This window comes from Hypomesus nipponensis, chromosome 8 (genome assembly GCF_054491055.1).
Source record: "Hypomesus nipponensis isolate SF chromosome 8, ASM5449105v1, whole genome shotgun sequence".
Lineage (NCBI taxonomy): Eukaryota > Metazoa > Chordata > Actinopteri > Osmeriformes > Osmeridae > Hypomesus > Hypomesus nipponensis.
The window spans coordinates 8,093,442-8,109,283 of NC_140368.1; the positions used below are offsets into that span (position 1 = coordinate 8,093,442).

The 15,842-nt window shown below is 41.3% G+C and overlaps 1 protein-coding gene across 1 annotated transcript in view; it reads right to left on the minus strand.

Annotated features, from left to right (window-relative positions):
• Positions 1–2,213: 2,213 nt before the first annotated feature.
• The window catches only part of LOC146274996 (cadherin-12-like), a 36,681-nt gene continuing 23,052 nt past the window's right edge, over positions 2,214–15,842 (minus strand). The window contains exons 6-11 of the mRNA XM_084702689.1: positions 14,364–14,617; positions 12,251–12,387; positions 8,415–8,536; positions 6,270–6,381; positions 4,860–5,111; positions 2,214–3,433 (exon numbers count right to left, since the gene is read on the minus strand). Coding sequence (XP_084558815.1) covers positions 2,934–3,433; positions 4,860–5,111; positions 6,270–6,381; positions 8,415–8,536; positions 12,251–12,387; positions 14,364–14,617 — 1,377 coding nt within the window. The 3' untranslated portion in view covers positions 2,214–2,933. The remainder of the gene's footprint in view (positions 3,434–4,859; positions 5,112–6,269; positions 6,382–8,414; positions 8,537–12,250; positions 12,388–14,363; positions 14,618–15,842) is intronic.

Genomic DNA, 15,842 nt, shown 5'->3' on the forward strand with positions numbered 1-15,842 from the left:
CGGAGACTAAGGTAGCCCATATTCAAGGTCAGTAGGATTATATGCTGTGTGGATTCAATGATGAGGTACCATAATGGAGGATCTGCAATGCAAAGAGAGGGCTAAAGAAACTGTTCTGATGGAGCCCATTCCGGGAAATGATTTAGACTCTAACCTTCTTCCTAGTTTTTACCTGTTTGATCTGTCATTTTGTTGTTATTTCAGTGCTTGCATTACTGCCAAGGTTTAAATAACCACTTTTTGAATAAAACAACTTGAAATTACCTGTGTGAGCAACATTTTCTTTTCTATTTCTTCGCAAAATGTAATCAATTATCAGTGCCATTATTAGCGTTGACAGTGGGGTAAACATGTTTCCAGAGTATGACTGTGAAAGTGTTGTTCACTTACATGCCAACCCCACAAGATTAGCCAAACACAGCTCCACTTTAATTACCAGGTCAAAGGTTCCAGTACTGTAATTTCTGCAAGTTTCTCCACCACTGATATCAGCAGATTTCTGCAGTGCGGATCAGTCATACTTGAGATTGGTTAGCAGTGTTAGTCAGGACAGCTACATTTACATATGAATACATATCCACAGGAAATGCCCCAAGATTTAAGATATTTAAGTGAAAATACCTCTAACAGGAAATTAACATGTTTTAAGACAATAAGTCTGCCTTGCAATTACATAGTAGTTATCTGAGTTACATAGAACGATTGGTTAGGCAAGTTCACATAGAAACCTTGTCTTTGTTAGATATTCAGCTATTGTTTGGTATGCTAATAGTTTGGTGTGAAGTGATGACGAGTGATGACAATCATCTATTCTCAATTCTGACTGCTTTCTTTACTGTCTATCCAGACAGACTCACTAAATCTACAAATTATTGATTTGATTGATTTGTTAAGGATATCAATATACTTTCTTTACACCTACTCTGCATTCCATTCAGTTTCCTGGTAGTAAATCTTGCCTTGCATCAAAACAACCGTAGCACACCAAATACATTTAAAACACTTAATGACTCTATGCATGATGTAACGGTTAATTCCCGAGCGAACTATCACTGAGTTAAGAGTCTGCTGACCAAGGGTGTAGACTACTAGCCTAGGCTGTGAAATGTTTCTCATTCCAGCCGAGGGTTTGCATCTTTTCCAACATACACAATATCTTAGTCATTATTTCCTTCCATTGTTCTCTTGCCTTGTGTGCTTCAAATCCCTGAGCTAATTTGTATGTGCCAGTTCCTCTTATACTTATGCAGAAGTGTATGTGGGTGTATGTGTGTGGTGGAGGTGTGGGGGTGAAGGGATTCCCATAATGCTGGTGTCTATGTTTGGTGTCTTTGTGTTTGCACACTCCCAGCAAGTAGACAGACTCATCGCAGTGATAGGACTTAAGAAAGGCCACATTCCAGGGTGACACAGTGGACTTTCACTGCAACCACTGATATAAAAAATGTATTCATAGTGACAAGTCAGATATTACAAAATGAAAGAAAATGGAAAGTGCTGAACGGAGTTTAATAAACAAAGTCACACTGCGGAGGTGAAGGGAGTGTGTGTGTGTGTGTGTGGGGGGGGGGGTTAGATGTTAGACTGCCTGACATACTAATAACCTACTAAACCTAAAGGCAGCAGTGGAACCTTATCCAAGCCAAAATTTGCTGACTAATTCTCCATCTTACTTTCAGTGTTACTCCTGAGTAAGGACATTTAGTTGACTAGCAGAGACCCATGGGTGGTCCTTCTCTGGACGTCTATATTGGTGTGAGCTTGTAAATCAAGGGGTTCTAGGAACACTTCCTGTAAAAGCAAGACTATATTGTTGATGTCAGGAGTTGGAGGGTAGATGCACCAAGGCAATAAAACAATGTGTCAAACTGCCGAGATGGGGATAAGTAGATTTAGAGCAGAGGCATTTGAGAAGCTTATGCTGTGCCTTGTTTGTGCAAAGAGTATACTAGATAAGGATTGGTGCACAATAAATATGTCACCAAATAAAAAATAAAATAACTTGACTGCCCTGTATTTCAACCAGACCCAGCTCTCCTACAAAGCTGAACATATGTGTGTCATACCTCTGTGTGTTATAAAAGTACTATTTGAACTTCATAAACACTGCACAAACTGTAAGATTTGCACTTTTTGATCTTTTTTTAAAGTGGGTTTATTAAAAAAAAACAGTGTTATTACATGACTCGACTGCATTATTTAGTTTAGCCCTAAATTATCTTTTTTTTTTACAACAAGTACAAGTCTATACATCTGACCCAACTGACTGAAACTTTATTTTCCATGTGGGTCTTGAATAATTACAAAAGGTGTTCAAAAATAAAAAGTAGACAGTGATGATTAAACGTTAAATATATAAATACATAACCGATATGAAACAAAGAAAAGGCAATGCAGCCAATAAATAAATACAATAATAAATAACATTCAAAATATCTTTGGCCAAACTAGGGCCACTTAGCGTAACTGTACTCATAAAGTTGGGAGGGACGTGCCTCTGAGGTTCCGTGCACTCCATGGTCAGGTGACCACCTTTGTTTTTAAGTGTTCTGAGAGAGAGATTGTAAATTGGAATAGACTGGATATGTGCAGTGAAAAAAAAACAACTAAACAAATCTATTGAGGCACTTTTAAGGATGTTGAAGAAAACACTAGCATTTTCTTTGTTTCTGTCTTAATCCCCCAATCAGTAAAAAAAAAATCATAAAAAAATAAGACAAAGCAACATTCACTATAAAAAGGTACTATAATTGAAAGCCTGTCATTTATCAAACTACTCCCCTTTTGTACAATCTTGGGATAGCAAACAACAATATGGAAAATAAAATGAACAGCTACAAATCTTTTTTATAAACAATAAAAAAAAATAAAAAAAAGTTCTAAGCCAAAACAATGCCATTTCATGTCCATTTTGGAGTCTACCAGTAACAACATCAATGTGTGTTCTCTGTCATTACTGTCTCTGACTGTTCTCCAAATATCCCTGCCAGGGTTTTAAAGCGCGGCCCCCATTCATTGAGGTAATCATAGTCCTCGTCAACATCCGCGACCAAAGACTCAATGGAGCTCAGCGATTCGGCCACCGAGCCTTCACCCTCATAAGCGTACGTGGCCAGGGAGTCATAGGGAGGGGCTGAATTATCCACATCATTTTCTTTCAGACGCTGGGTGATGAAGTCGCGGATGTCAGCACTGTCCTGGGACACGGGGGCTTTAGCCCCAGGTTTGGCCTCGGGCTTCACGTCCCGCCGGCACAGGTTCTCCTTGATGACCTTGGGGTTACGGAGGGTGCCCATATCGAAGGCGTGTGTGTCCTCCTCGCCGCCACCCTCGTCGTCGTAGTGGATCACGTTGTCACGGATGTCCTCCTTGGAAGTCATCAAGGTCTCCTTCTTCTTCTGGCGCCTCAAGCCCACGTAGAGGACCACAATAACTGCAGATGGAATTTGGAGATTAGCCCCACATTAGAATCTGAAATCAGTGACACTTGCAACTGCCTATATTTCAGTCAAAAGTGATGGGATCTCAAAGAATGGCTCATTAGTCGCAAACTTACCGCATAATATTTACAGACTCACAGCCATATCAAATATGCTATTAGTTAGTGGCAGTGCAAATGCACACTCATGTTGGTCTATAAATCAGGGGTTACCCCTATTGAACACACTAGTCTAATACTATAATTGGAAAGGGAAAGTAAGATCCTTCTACATAGTTACATTTCTTTCATCCAATCAATATAGTGCAGGAAACAATGCCCACAAGAGTCTTTAGAGTAATATCCAGAAGGGAGAGCCATTTTTATACTGAAATGAGTAAATAAATATATTCTGAGTGTAAACAAAATCGACTTTATTATAACTGGCATACCATTTCCTCTCCATCGTCTATTCCAATCATCTTCTGGTTTGACAGACTTGATGCAGTGTGCTAGTGCCTCCCAGTGGTACCCGTCTGTATTTTACGCAAGTCAATATTATCTAAGTGCCTTCCTTCAGTGATGCTGCTACAGTTGTGCGGGTGTGGTTGGTGAGGAGAGAACAGCTTGTTCTTGTTGATGTAAGGCCCTTGTAGTCGACAGTTTGGTTCCCCCACCCCACCCCAAGAAAAACTGGGTCATCTTGAACAATCCACCGCAATAACGGGAATGATGTCCAGAAAGTATTCTTCCTGTGTTCTGATTATCTTTGGGTACAGTTTCTATCTTTAGGACAGCATGACATTATTGAAAATCAGTGGTGCCAGCCAGCCTAACCCTGAGGGCATGTTGGCCTGCACTAATCAATCAACCTTTTCTACATATTTCACCTTCACAAATCCACACGTGTACTGTATGCCTACTTTATTAACCTCCAGATCTCCTTTTTAGGAGTCTAAAGGCATTAACTGTCATTTAGATTCAGATCTTCGTGTCTTAACCAGTATACTGTGAGCAAACTCTCTTTTCGGAAAAGAAATGCTGGAGAGTTTAACGGCCACAGATTTAGCTTCTTTGTCCCCTCATCATGGTCAAGGCCACACTTCACCGAGACTATAAAAAATATATTGTTTTAACAACCTACCACCCCACACATAATACGGTGAAAACGAGGCCATAAAGACTTATTTACATCGTCTGTGCTATGCAGATGAGTTCCTCTATTTAAGTGCTGGAGTCCATTTTAAAACTCTGACCTTGGGCAGTAGGGTAAGTGTGTGTGTGTGTGTTTGGGAGGAGGTAGTGTTGGATCTGGCTGACATTTGAATGTACTTTCCATGATCAGATCAACCATGTTCACTTCAGGTAAAATGCAAAGTAATCTTTAAAAAAACACAGCCTAAAAAAATTACAAAAGGTAAATCAAAGGTAATTAATTCACCCAGTAGAATCACGATGCACAGAAGGATTGCGATCAGAGCTCCTGTACTGAGTCCCACAGGTAGAAAGATGGCCTCTGCACTGCAGGTGAGGAGGGAGCCATCCAAGTCACAGCCACACACACGGATGGTCAGTGTGCTCGTGCTGACCTGGACCGGGTAGCCTCGGTCCTCAATCTCCACCAGCAGGAAGTAGATTTCTTGAGAACGTCGCCTGAATCCACTCCTCCAGGTCACAACTCCAGCTGTATTGTCTGTAACACAAAAATATTATGCATGCATGCACACACGCACACACATACACACACACTTTAGAACTATGGATATGGCGTGATGGTATGATCCTTCTTTATACCGAATATACCCTTTACTAAGAACAACAAAAAATCACACATTGACAACATAAAGGCATGTGAAACTATCTACTTTTCTGAAGAGCAAAAGCCTGGAATAACTTCACATGGTGAAGTGCCTGCAGAAAACGTATTTTACCCCCACAGGACCAGGTTTATCCTGTCGCTGAGAGCCCAGGGGAGTGCTTGTGATTTTATGTGTTCATTCGTCCGACATAAACTCCGGAGAAACAGCGAGTCAAGCACTGCTAAATAATAAACAAACAATCCACCGAGGGGGTGTGTGGTGGGGAGTGCGGCTCTGGGTGTGATGTTGGTCTGAGGAATAGAACAGGACAGTGGACACGAGCCAGGGGAGAAGTTTCAGGCTGGACCTGCTCAGGCCGGTCCACCGGAGCTCCACTGTCTGACCCCTGCCAGGGCTGGTTCCACTGACGAGCCTTTGGACTCTCTGACATACAGGGGTCCGGCGCTTTTTAACACAACTAGCATGTTACGCTCAACCTCTTTTTTCCCCCCCTTCTTTTTCACCTGCCTTTGCCAGACCAGCCCCCGGAGCTTGCCTGTCCCTGCGTATCAGATCTTGTCCCTCTCTCTAGAGATTGCGTCTGGCAGCACCCTGGCATGCCCAGAGCCGTGAAGAGCCAGAGACGGTGTGTCCATGAGGGGAAAACTGGATCAGAGGGTCAACCCAGGACTCGTGGAGGTGGAAGAATGCATTTGTCTCTCCAACTCCTCCATGCCACGTCCTACTTTTTTTTTATGAGCCTCCCTGCCTGCAAGACTTCAAAGGGCCATATTTTATACCCACTGGAAGGTGTCATTAAGCTCTTCTCGAAGAATACATTTGACTTTCATACATTCTAGAGCTGTATCTCTGTTTATAAAAGATCCAAGCAACTTGTTCACAAATATTGGAGTCAGTAAGACTGAATAATTTCTTACAGTAATGATCATAGCCACATATCATATGATTTGTTTTTCATAGAAACCTGGGATTGATTTATGGGTTTGTCATACAAGCTAAAAGTGAAAACATTGAGTATGAGTAAGACTTACTTCCAAAGTCACGGATGGAAAAATTCTTGTTTTCATCTTCTGGTGATTTGAACGAGAACTTCTGACCAATGGGAGACAGATCTTGGTCCTTTGCACTAATTGTTTGAATAACCTGTGAAAATGCAAACATTTATAATTACAAAAAATACAAAGAATAGAAAGGAAATGTGTGGTCAACAAAAGATTGACTACATTTCCATAGATAAAACAACTGTAGAATACTGTATGACTATTTAATTTAAGTATTTCATTCTTTCCAAACTCCTGTTTACCATTTAATCACTTAAATTAAAAGCTTAGTTGCTTTGTATAACCCTTAAATGTGTTTCTGGTATTTTAAGAAAATATTGAATTTCCCTCAGCAAGAAAGAAACAGATGGTTCTCTGTCTGTTAATTAAATAATGCTGAGATAAATAAAGTTCTCTCTCTTTTGGGAAACCCTCTTTTTAGTAAATATATATATTTTTTTTTTGGACTCACTAAATTTTTCAAAAACATATTGAAATCTAGCTTCTTTAAACATTTTCTCCAAACTTATTCCAAGTGAATACATTCCCAGACCGACTCCTCTAAATACATAATCAAACTCTACCAAGCTTGCTTACAACTAATGCTTGCTCTCCTTCCTGCCTCACAATAAACTACAATAACTATCAGAGAAAGATTATCTATGGACCAATGACCATCCAAAATACCGTGCAAATATGGTACATATTGAAATATCAATAATAACAATTCAAGATCTTCTACAAGCATGGTTCTCAATACAATGATCCCCAAAGCAAAATGCTGGGTAGATTTAAAACACAGTCTGTATTTTGATAGCCATGGCAAACAATCATTTTCCTTGATGCTGTGGTGCTGATTCAGTAGGTGCTGTTCCATTCCAAGTAACTTAGAAACAAACTTTTCTCTCAGCAAACCCCTGGCATACTTCAGTTGAACATCTCAGTTTGAGGCCTCGCTTGTTTTTTTTCATGTATTTGTTCACTCCGCTTTCACATGGACATTTGAGTTGTTTCTCTCGCTTGGAACCATGCTGGTCATAGATTACTTTTCATGGGAAGTTGCGGCACAGCAAGACGTGCTTTTTACGTGTGGTTTTAAGCGTAGACCAGCAATTCTCCCAGCTGTGTGAAAAAAGTGCTGGATCCCACGCTGTGAAAACTACCAGTATGGAAGAAAATTGAAGTCAAAGACAGCCCCCTCCACGAAAGCATGGGTAAAGTGAGGGCTAAACAACAGCTATGATTGATGCCTGTATGGTAAGACAACAGTCCAGTTCAAAATTGAAAGTGGTCATACCATTGGGTCTCATATGAAGACAGGAAAACCACATCCGAGGATGAGCAGAGAATCCTCCATTTGTGATGGGAGAGTCTCTAGCTGTTTGATCAAGCGCCAACCTTGCTCTTGCTCCGAACGCTAACTGCATGTAGATATCGGCTAATGGGCTCATTTGTAGGCACAGGTGGTTTACAATGCGCACAAGCAATACTCTGCTGCATCCCAAATATAGTGTCCTCTGAACTCGCCCGCTCGTGTTTAAAGCACATCCTGCCTGGCATAAGCCACAAATGCAGATGTTTTGAGATATGTACTGACCTGGCCCACAGTGGCACATACGCATTGTGGTTGAAAATGGGTATTCCTTTCCTTTGTCAAATTTCTATCTTGTCTATTTGTTCACAATCAGAGCTATGTCAAAATCATCCCGCCGACAGCAACACGTGTTTGGACACACGTGCACTGCACACACACACACATCCAGCTATGCACATGTGCACACATAAACAAGTTCACACACAGAAACATATTGCCCCCCACATGCACACACTCCCTTCATTTTAGTCTTTCGTCTTTTGTTTTAGCTGACGCTCTTATCTAGAGCGACTTATAGTAAGTACAGGGACATTACCCCCAAGGCAAGTAGGGTGAAGTGCCTTGCCCAAGGACACAACGTCATTTTGTACAGCAAGGAATCAAACCAGCAACGTTTGGATTACTAGCCCAATTCCATAACCGCTCAGCCACCTGATTCCCTCAGTCTGTAAAAAAAAGTCCCCCAAAAAAGTCCCCCCTCCCAAAAAAAATAAAATAAATATTGGCCCCCACATGCACACACTCCCTTCATGACAACATACCTGGCCTACTTTGGCATTTTCACACACATAGGTGTCGTAGGGTGTGGACAGCTCAGGAGGAAACTCGTTAATGTCTAGGACATGCACAGTGACAGCCACTTTGCTTGTTAGAACAGGACTATCTGAGGAGCAAAACCAAAAATACAACACATTAGTATGTATATATATATATATACGTAAATACAGAAGTAAAACATGATAAAACAACAACAGCATAATTACACTGATGAATTGGATGAGTAATCTACAGTACAGAGTGGATTTACACTTTGTATCACCAAATAAAAAGAAGAGAGTGAAGAGAGAGAGAAAGAAATTGAAATAATTTGGAAATTGATGACACAGCCCTGACATCCGGTGGTTCTATTCTGTAACTGCAACCCTGGAATTTGAATACCGTTTAAGATTCAGTTAGCTGGCACATGCTTCAAACGTTTTAACAAAAAACTATAATTTTTTAATGGTCAGAAAACACTAACCAAAGACTGAATGTTCCAGCTATACAGCCAGCTGTATAGCCAGCTGTATACCTGTCCTTGGTTGTATCCATTTTACTGGTGGATATCCTTTTAAAAGCCAGCACAAGCTGGTTTTCATTTGGCTTTGCAACATATTTTTATCTTGGGAGTGCTGCAGAGATGCAAGGAACATATTAATTACTGAGGGAACGGTCTCTGGGGAAGGGCCAATAAGAACCTGTCTTACTTCTATGAGATTACAATATTGTTCGAGCTCTGGGGAAATATTCATTTAAATGCGAAAGTCAAAGTAAAGTAAACTTCATGGATTTAGTGTGAAAATGGGCTTTGCTCTCTAGTTGGGGCTTAGAGTCTGTGTGTGTGTGTGTGTGTGTGTGTGTGTGTGTGTGTGAGTGTACTTTGCATCTGTATCTATGATTGCACATGTGCTGGCTGTGTGTGGGTGTGTACATGTGTGTGTATGTGCGCGCAGTAAGAATATCTCCCCAACGGAAGGGCAGATACAGCTATGGCTCAGTTAGTAACCTGTCTGTGACCTTGATGGAAAAGCAATCTTCCCACCCAGGTAAAAATGACAGAGTATGGGATTTGCTGTGTGGCAGTGACCGAACCACAAACATTGATGCTCTGCCAGAAGAAACCCTGTGATCTCTTTCTATCAAGGTCCCCTACGGTTTCCTTTGGCCTCGAAAAAGTTTTGTGCAACAACTGCAAATTTGTGATGACAGAAGGAGGAAAAGTAGACCTTGATGAAAGGGTCAAAGTTGTACTGTAGGACTGTGCGATTGCTTACGACTCCATTCAGAAAAAAAGGTTGAATGGTACATTATCCCAGGGTCTATATAGAGTTGAAGGATAAAGGCATTAAAGTAACTGATTTACTGATTGTGTCAATGTTTGTATTCACCCACTAGATGGAGCAATGGTATAGTTGGATTACTTAAATCTATTAAACATCAGCATTTTACTTGGGTGTACATAATCTTGGAATAAACTTGTAATTGTAAGACATACTTGAATAGAATTAGCTATCACACATGTTGTCATCAAACAGCCTTTCTATATGTAAATTAGTCTATATCTAATTTCCACATATATTTGATGGATTAACTGATTACAAATGCAACACAAAAACATGATTGCCTGACTCATGAGTTTGTGCATGTTTACCAAGATGCACTTCAACACCTAGAAGGTATAAGAAAATAAATAACCAAACTGCAAACACGTAGACAAGTAGACAAAGACGACAAACATGCAAAGAAACATTGTCCCAGCAAATACAAGTGTCAAAGTGTGGATGAAAAGGTTTTTGTCTACTACTTTAGGAATGGTCAATGGATGTAAACTCCCACAGTGGCTTCTACCTTTGCAGCCCACACATTTACAACAACACCTTCTGCGTCAGTACTGTGAAATGTGTGCCTCATAGGAGCTGCAGACAGTGGTCTCATTTTGCTGCATGACTGCAGTGTCTGGCAGCAGTTATAAAGATCTGAGAGACTTCAGCCACTGCCGGCACCTTCTTTAAAAGAAGGTTAGATGTCCATGCAGGTAAAATACCTCACACAAGCATGGTAAATGTCACACAATTAACCCTAACCCTAAATATGTGGGATCCTTTAATCACCAAATTGTAAACGGACAAACAATAACAGATGGTGTGATAACTGAGAGTGAGAAGTGGACAGGGATCGACCGTGATGAATCACAGAGGATGTGGTAAAGGTTCACACAGAAATGCTGGGAAGATTTAGACTTAGATAATAATACACATTTTGAAAGCAGTGTAGTCTGGGGACAAACAGTGACATCTAATAGAGAGCTCTTGCTGTGTTGTGTGAGATTAATGTGAATGCCAGCAACTGTTTTTCCATAATTTCCTTCCCACATAGATTGAAATCAATGTCCCTACTGTATATCACGCAAGTTTTATTACATATTCTGCATCCTTATTTTCTGTCTTCACAGTAGCAATAATTGTATTCCATTTGTATTCCTTGGGGCAGTTAGGAGGCCTTGGCTGAATTGTCTTTTCTTTGTTGGCCCTTAGCGTGAGGAAATGTCAGTTCACACAGATATGATGGCAGCGAGATGTATCACTGATAACAGCCATCAAGGATCCATAATGTGCTGCTTTGCCAAGCTGCAAGGTCACAGAAAACTGATCTGAAGTTTCGGCTACGAAACTCTGATCCCAGAGGGAGTCCCAGATTTATGTATAATGGATGGCTTTCATTAAAGCTTTACTGTACTGTACCATCCAGGGGCTGTCAGCATCCGCATGCAGGCACCAGCCTGGACCTGAATGCAGTCCTCTCAGTGGGAAAGAGGACTTTCCAGGAAGATGGTCAGTGTGGGTGTGTGTGTGTGTATGTGGGGGGGTGGGAGGGGTGGGTGGGCGGGGTGGGGGGGCAGGGGGGGCAGGGGTGGGGTGGGGTGGGTTTGGCGGCTAGCAGAAGCCTGGACAGGTGCATGATGGGGAGCTGGTGCATGATGGGGAGCTGATGAGGTGGGGTACGGTCCCACGGGCCTCTACTAGTGCAGATCCACATGCCATGTCTGAAACGCACGCGCTGCCCCCCACCCCCCTTCCCTGACCCAGAGCCTTCACCACTGAGGGCCTTCACCAACCACCGACCCACATCTGAACTATATTAGCATTTTTTCCATGGTGACCTTGGGGGGGGGGGGTAGGGTTGCTAAGGGCAGGGGTGGTCGGCGGGGTGGAGGGAAGTGACTAATACCAGTTTCCAAAGCATAAAACACCCAACTTTTAACGGCCCTTATTTCACAGTCCATCCTAATGAATATACAGCGAGGGTAATTTTGATTGAGCACCAGCCTGCCTCAGAGATAATGACTTTGACGGCTCTTAGCCGATTTGATGACTTGATGACGATGGATTTGCTTATTTATCAAGAAAATTGCTCCACTTCCTTCATAAAAACATAATTAGCTTGATGACACGTTTTAAAGTCACAATTTACATCATCTTTTCCACACATGCCATGAGCTGTCCAGCTTTCACCAGGCCATTTGCATGCAAGTTCAAATCCATAAAAAAATGTAACGTTTTTCTTTATTGTTTTTTATACCACACTATACTCACTTTGAAGTCAGGGAGGGCACTAACATATTGTTGAAGAAACTAAGAAGAAGTGAGCTCAGCTAGAGGAGACAATGTCCTGACAGTACACGCTCTAGGGAAGTCATCGTGCTTTATGGTCGCCCGTAAACCAACAGAAATGGGATTGACTATTGGCTTGAGTAAAGCCGTGTTAAATCATTCACACTGATTACGACGGAAAGAAGAACAGTGGCACCTGCATGAATCACCATCACTATGGCACTTACTAAGTTTGGTGGCCACAATGAAGATGTTGTGCTGGGCGATGCTCTCTCTGTCCAGGAGTTCGTTGGTGGATAAAGTCCCTTCTACTGGATCGATGTCAAAGTAACTGTCCAGGTCACTCTTCCAATCAATGGAATACCTGAATACAAAGTAAAACATTGCCATATTCTCACCATGAATAACCTGGATGGATCCACACAGATTTTGCAAGTTGCCATTTGAAAAGGGTGATGTGTGACTAGACGGTGTTTAATAGTGATCCATTTCCCCAATAAGATAGCTGACACACAGCAGGTGGATAATGAAGAGACAGTTATGTTATGCTGACCAAATGTCTTTCAGAGCACCATAAATAGTTTAAAACATCCATTTACATATTCTTAAGAAAAGATATATCCAGGGCTAGTAAGTGTTTATTAAATAGTTGCAGGGATCCAAGAAGTTGGCACATTGTCCTGTTGGTGTGCCCTTACCCTGCTTCATCACTGTAAGCTGGCTCTGTGCACTTGCCCCATTTGAATGTGAAATGCTCTCATGGTGGTTCTGAATTTGAATGGCATGTAATGGGGCGTCATGAATATTCATAATATCTGTCTCTCCTAGTACTGTCTGATGTGTGTAGAGCTTGTGTCACTCATTTGTAGACAGAGGCGTAGCCACATCCTCCTGCTCTATCGTATTCATGATCATGTATACAAGAAACTTGTGGATGAGCTATGTACTTCATGTGTTTTGTCAGTATTTTTCTGTGAAATTAGCAATTATCCTGGACCTCTCTTTAACCCTGTTTTGTGAGGAGCCTTGATGTAGACCTGATCTTGCCAAAAACATTCAGCCTCATTCTTTTTGATGAATATTACACAAGAACTCTGATCACTTGTTCAAAGACTTCAAGGCTTCTAATCTATCCTTGGGGTACAGCTCCTAAGGTGTTTTTTACAGGTAAATCTCAACTACCATCAGTCAGCTTTGTGTTCAATGAGGCTTCCAATTTGAAAGTTGTCTGTTTGAATCTTGTAAAAATTGTGTCTTGAAGTCCTATGAGAATTCATCGTACCATTGATGTTTTTTGTTGTCTATACTCTTTCAGTGAGAAGATTTTTTTTTAAATAAAATGTATTATTGGACAGTGAAATTTGTACAGTGCTCTTTAAAGGACATCTTAAACCAACAGTTAAAACATGAATACTTCATGCATATTTGAATACATATATAGCATGACTCCATCTCAAATATTGTTTTTTTTTTTTCTCCATCATTGCATATCTCTTTTAAAAGTATGACAAAGTGGTAAAGCTTACGACCACATATATAAATCTCCCACATCTTCATGACCTTTCACGATGTCAGAAAGATATGAGCGAAATGCCTCAGAGTAATATAGACTTGAGGTCTCGTTCGTGAACATTTGAGTATAGGAGTGGCTGCAATATTTATGCCTTTTGTTTTTTTCCATGGAGAATGATTCAATGATCCGCACTCCAGAATCATGAAGAGTAGGTTGAGTCAAACTTTAAAAGCGCAATCTCCTATGCATGGAGTGGCATTGGACTGTTTTGAAGTAGAGTGTATGAATCACTTCCCTGATAGGATAAAACATGAACAATGTCAACCGATGAGCTGGTGAATAATTAAATCCCTCCAGATAAAGTAAAGTACTAAAACAAAGAGAGCCATCGCTTTTTGTACCATAAACTCTGCCTGGGCTTTTCCATTGTCTTTTATGGAATTAAATATTTATATTAAAACAAATATACCTCTTGATGTAACCGGAAGTTCTTTGCCATTTGTGGCCCACCCCTTGTTGTACATCTTGGAAGATCATGAGTAGAACAACTCAAAAGCAATCTGAGCAGAAAATAACTGATGAGACTAGAGGACAAAACATTTTTCATAAATGTTTTAACAAAGCACACTGCACGGGACACAGGTCCACCATGCAGTCCTCTGGTTGTATTTAACATACAAGTCTGTCTGTGTGCGCAGTATGCATTTGCATGTAGATGAAAAAGAAAAAGACAACATTAAATGGGTTGCATTGGTACTGTACAAGAACCCCACATTCAAGCCACCTACAATTTGTCTGTGGATCTTTTCCTAACACTTGAACTGTACCTTACAGGACTGCTGCTGGCGTCTAAGTCTTGAGCAGTCACAGCTCCGATGATGGTGCCCACTGGCGTGTCCTCATACACATCCATCATGTAGGAGGGCTTATTGAACACTGGGGGCTCATCCACATCTAGAACGTTAATCTTGACTGTAGCTGTATCCTTAAAGGCCCCAAAGCTGTGGAACCGTGGGTCCACATGGGCGTTGGAAGCGTCCACCTTGAAGGTGTAGGACTTCTTAGTCTCGTAGTCCAAAGGCTGGAAAAGAAGGAAACAGACGGGGAAGATTATATTTTCCACAAAGAACTTTTGAAGTTAAACAACTTTTGATGTTTTTGTTCTGGTGCAGATTTGTGTGCTTACACACTAAAAAGGTACACCAAATCCAGATTATGTTATCTTATTTTGAGAACCACAGCACACGACATAAATAGACATCAAGGCAGTGTGTGTGTCAATTGCTTTTGACAAATTCCAACCATTTGGTTTGGAATGTGTCAATTGCTTTTGACAAATTCCAACCATTTGGTTTGGAATGTGTCAATTGCTTTTGACAAATTCCAACCATTTGGTTTGGAATGTGTCAATTGCTTTTGACAAATTCCAACCATGTTAAAATTCCAACAATGTTATATCTATACATTTGGTTTCCCCACTCATGTGGCTGTAAATAGTAAAAGTGAATGAAATTCATTGTTCTTGAACAGACCCCATAAAAGTATAATTTAAAAATACCATTATAGCTTTTAAATCCTCTGTAGTCTCTTTAATAAAAAGTCATGAAGGAACATGGATCATCAAATAGGCCTAGACCTCCCAAAGCGAAAAAAAATGAGCGTGAGATAGTCAGGCTGACATGTTTTGCGGTTCAGTCACACTCTACTCTACGCAAAATCCAAAGACATGCAGGTTCTGACTTCCTTGTCTCTCACCATCTCAGCACAGGGTCAATTAGCTAGTGCTGAGAGTGCATGGCAAGCCGTGTCTGGGGCCGGGAGAGGTGTAAACATCCGACGGCAGTGACACCCGTGCTTGTGCTTCTGCCCGTCTCCTGCCTTCTCATGTGTGACCGGCCGTGCTCGCATGAGCCTGCCGTCACGCTCCCCTGGCCCTTAGTCACATGAGAGAAATTCCTTTTCTGTGTATTTGAAAATGACTAACACCACAGAGGCAAATGCTATCTCTCCACCCCAGACCCCAAGAAATCCTTTGGCATATTCAAGTTCCATATGACACCCATGTGAAAACAGTAAGTAATAGTGAAGGGAGAGTGAGGCTACTTAAAGAGAAGGCACAGAATGTACGAGGCCGAGTGTTGGCCGCAATGCTCTTTTATGTCAGTGAGCAAACACGGATGGCTATCTCATGGTCTCATGTTGATTCATGCGTTTATGCTATGACTTGTTGGTCTGTAATAGCTAGAGGTTGCGGCTATACAGGTCCGGCTAAGCATTTTAAACCATCAGAGGCATTGCAGAGATCT